The sequence below is a fragment of the Octopus bimaculoides genome, chromosome 13, assembly GCF_001194135.2.
Source record: "Octopus bimaculoides isolate UCB-OBI-ISO-001 chromosome 13, ASM119413v2, whole genome shotgun sequence".
Taxonomy (NCBI): domain Eukaryota; kingdom Metazoa; phylum Mollusca; class Cephalopoda; order Octopoda; family Octopodidae; genus Octopus; species Octopus bimaculoides.
Window position 1 is genome coordinate 10,266,915 of NC_068993.1, and position 4,291 is coordinate 10,271,205.

At 37.4% G+C, this 4,291-nt stretch overlaps 1 protein-coding gene across 1 annotated transcript in view; it reads right to left on the reverse strand.

Annotated features, from left to right (window-relative positions):
* Positions 1-1,215: 1,215 nt before the first annotated feature.
* The window catches only part of LOC106874551 (nuclear factor related to kappa-B-binding protein), a 40,383-nt gene continuing 37,307 nt past the window's right edge, over positions 1,216-4,291 (reverse strand). Inside the window, exons 24-25 of the mRNA XM_014922322.2 lie at positions 3,177-3,323; positions 1,216-2,115 (exon numbers count right to left, since the gene is read on the reverse strand). Of these exons, the coding sequence (XP_014777808.1) occupies positions 1,664-2,115; positions 3,177-3,323 (599 nt within the window). The 3' untranslated portion in view covers positions 1,216-1,663. The remainder of the gene's footprint in view (positions 2,116-3,176; positions 3,324-4,291) is intronic.

Sequence of the window (4,291 nt, forward strand, 5' to 3'; positions counted from 1 at the left end):
AACCTCTAGATTCTAATACTTTTATAGCCTTGTCCATACTGCTTACACCTTCCCTCTCCTTAGAAGTAATTGTCCCTTTGCTATCACCACTAGATAAGAAACAATAGAATTCTGAGACAGTTAAAACTTTTGTCTAGAATCAATTACTAGCCTGATAGACCCCGCTATGTCAAGATGGACTTATATATTCTTCCTCACATTTGGATTTTATATATGCTCTCTCCCACTTGGATTTAATATGTTGCCACATTTATAATATGTCTTTTTTCTACATTTTCGTGCAGCTGAAGATTGCTCTTCATATTGCATTTAAGGTAATGCTCACATTACTTAAATAAATTGAAGTAGCATGAAACGTTTTGTTCAAAATCCAACTATGCTTAGCAGTAGTCAATTCAGTTAATGCTTAAAGTTATCATAAATTGAAGTTAATTAATTAGGATACACAAAATGATCTCAGCTATAAAATTAGGTAATCAGATATCAATTAGAACTGATCTGAAAAAGGAAAAAAAAGACACCCCACCCCCACCCCAGCCGCAAATTATTACTTGCAGTTAAGGAAAAAGAAAGAAGGGATAACAGATGTGTGTGTGTGTGTGTGTGAGTATGTAACACTCATTTTTTTTTTTGTCAAGGACATAAGCAACATAAGTGGAGAATTAAATCCCATGTTGAGGTTTTGCCTGAGTAGGAGAGGTTAATTCATGCTTTATGGTACATGCCAATTCGTACTTAGAATTTCTTTTATTTTCCTACAACCACATGATATACCATATCTGATGGCATATAACACGCACACACTTTACCCAAGAAAATGCCCCCCCCTCCCCACTCAAAAAAAATAACCCTTGGTCTTATATGTGATGTTTGTCCTTATATTACGTGCTTTAATGAAGTAAAAGTTATTTGTCCTGAATATGTGCAGCTGAAATTGGAGTACATCTAATAGACCCATCAGTCTTTTTATGCCATCAAATACAGTAATTTCACGCATAAATGCTTTGTTACAATTCACTCTCTCTCCATATACATACACACATACATACATACACAAATATATGCATACTCAGATGTAAACATACCAACCAATCCACTCATTGTGTCCAACTTACAGAAACACATTATAACCAGTGTGTGTGTGTGTGTGTGTGTAAGTAAGCAATTGGTGAAGAAAATAAAGGCAGAATTGATGAAGACTTTGAATAGAACCAGTACAAAAAAAGAAAGATAATGTTTAACAACAACAGAAGTGTATACATTGGTGAAGAAGATCAGTTGTATTTACAGGTTTCTTGTGGGTGGGGAATATGTCACCATCAGATTTGTGTGTTTTATAATAATAAGTTCAGCTAAAATACAGAATCCAACAATGTTTGCATAATCGCATCACATAAAATTTTTTTTTCTAGTCCCCCATACAAATTGCACATGTGCGTGTGTTTGTGTGTGTGTATGCAAGAGTGTGTGCATTGTTGTGTTGTGCGTGTGTATGTGAGAGGACAATGAATATAAGTGAAGACAAATAGACAGACAGACGGACAGAGTGAGAGAGACAGAGAAACAAACAGACAGTTAGACCAGACAGATAGATAGATAGACAGACAGGTAGACAGACCAATAAAACTAATGTATGTGTTCCTCATTAATATTATCCCTGTTGTCATTTTGATTCACCTGTATTGCTAGTAGTGTTATTGTTGCTAGTGCGCTCTTGACTTTTAACTGGCTGCGGTGAAGCAGTCGCTGTAATTGCAGAAGAAGAAAGTTTGCTGGCAGCCGCTGCAGTTGCAGCCTGAATTACACTAACCCCCTGTGCAGGAAGTGCCTGGCCAGGCGTCATTGTGGCTAGTTTCATACCGGCCGACGGAGTTATGATCCGAGCATAGACTGGTGGCGGTTTCCCCTTGCCAGCAAACTTTCCTTGGACTTTTGCTGTCTGTAGTAACTGTGCTGATGACAAGACTGTGGTTCCAGACTGTTGCAAAGCTGGTTGTGAGATCAGGATTGTTGTTTGGCCCGCCTTCACACTGGATGGCTGTGAAAGTACAGTTCTTACAACCTGGATATTTTGTGTTGGTTTTCCACTGTTGCTGCTTACGATTATAGGTGTCGCTACAAGATAATAAATAAAACAGCAAATGAGCACAATTAATAATTATCAAAGCAAATCAATCAAATGAAAATTAAAAAAAAAAGCAACAACAATATAATAAATAAGTACATATATCTTATCTATTTGTTCATGTATCATCATCATTGTCGTCATCGTTTAACGTCCGTTTTCCATGCTGGCATGGGTTGGACGGTTTGACTGAGGACTGGCAAACCAGGAGGCTGCATCAGGTTCCAATCTGATCTGGCAAAGTTTCTACAGCTGGATGCCCTTCCTAATGCCAACCACTCTGAGAGTGTAGTGGGTGCGTTTTACGTGCCTGTACACAAATGTAACAAAGTCTATCCCTTCAGGATCATGGTAACCGACCCTATTAACTTCAGAGTGTGGAGGAATGGAAACCACAGGGGTCATCTTCTCAACCTTGTGGACTTAGTAAAGTGAAATAGCTATGACTGAGAATCAACCCAGGTCACAAAAATTTAATATTTCAAATTTTGGCACAAGGTCAACAATCTCAAGAATGCTGATTTCCCTTTAGTAAATATGGTATGGTCACTTGAGGTCAAGTACAACCAATACCATTTACCATAATGGTATGTGGAGTTAAAAACTATTTATTTCTTACAAGTTTATAATTTTTCCCACTATCAATATCATCGTTAGAGGTGAAAAGACTTTCAACTACAATTTGATTGGCGATGCAATGAAGCAAAAAATATAATCTAAGCGCAGGAGTGGCTGTGTGGTAAGTAGCTTTCTTACCAACCACATGGTTCCGGGTTCAGTCCCACTGCGTGGCACCTTGGGCAAGTGTCTTCTACTATAGCCTCGGGCCGACCAAAGCCTTGTGAGTGGATTTGGTAGACAGAGACTGAAAGAAGCCCATTGACTGACCCTAAAAAGATGAAAGGCAAAGTTAACCCTGGTGGTATTTGAACCCAGAATGTAAGGAACCAGAAAAACATTTTTTCCAATGCTCTAATGATTCTGCCAGTTTATCATTTTAAGAGAAACACTAATTTCAAAAAGGTTACAGAAAATTGTTGAGTTTAGTTACCTTGACTGACTGTAGGTGTCACTGTGGTGTCAGCAGAGCCAACTTTGACACTTGTTCCTGTCGCTGGTTGATGAAGTATGAACTGAGCAGGAAGCAGCCCAGCTTGAGCAGCAGTTACAACTTTGGCTTGGGAAACTCCAGACAAACCTTCAAAACACACAACAAAAATATAAATAGTGGCAGTTACTTCCATTTTCCTTTTGCGGATGCATTTATAGCATGCATGCAAGGTCCAAAATTGTACAACAAAAAAACAAAAGACACAGACAGGGAAAATGGAAGAAGTCTTTGAGGTTTCAAGCCCAAACTCTTCTATAGAAAGGAATGAGGAGAGAAAACAGATGGAGAGATGAAAAATGTGCCTGGAATAAAAGTTGTAATATGTTGATGTACATACATACATACATATATATATATATATCCAGACAAAAAAAATAATAATAATAAACATACATTTTTAAAGACTATACTAGTGTAAAATATAATAATCATCATTATCATTTTAATGCCTGCTTTTCTATGTTTACATGTCTTCTTGTGTTGTTTTGTAACAGCATTCAGCTGGGAGGGGGTTAAGCTGACTCCTGTTGAGCTCACTGCATTAAGAGTTCATAATAATTTGAAGGGATGAGTCTAGGAAAACAGTTCCTGTCTGTATTTGTAAGCCACCATAAGGTCGTCTTTGTGTTATACCTTCTCGCTGCAGGATGTCTGCAGACGTGATCCAATGCCACCAGGAAGCTTCCGGATTTCAGAACAGAGGCCACCTGGAATTCACCATTGCCCTCCAGTTATTCCCAGATAATTGTTTCTGACAAAAGGATCAAGGTTTCGATAAAGAGGACATCATAAAAGTCAAATTTGTACTCTTCAGTAGGTGAGATTTAAAGGATAATAAACAGAAAGATGTTTAATATATACCTATGATAACTAAGAAAAAATTCTATGTATAATTTAAACATCTTTCTGTTTATTATCCTTAAAATCTCACCTACTGAAGAGTACAAATTTGACCTTTATGATGTTCTCTTAATTGAAATTTTGGTCCTTTTGTCAGAAACAACTGTCTGGGAATATGAAATAAAAGCATAATCCATTTTAACATCCAATCTGCT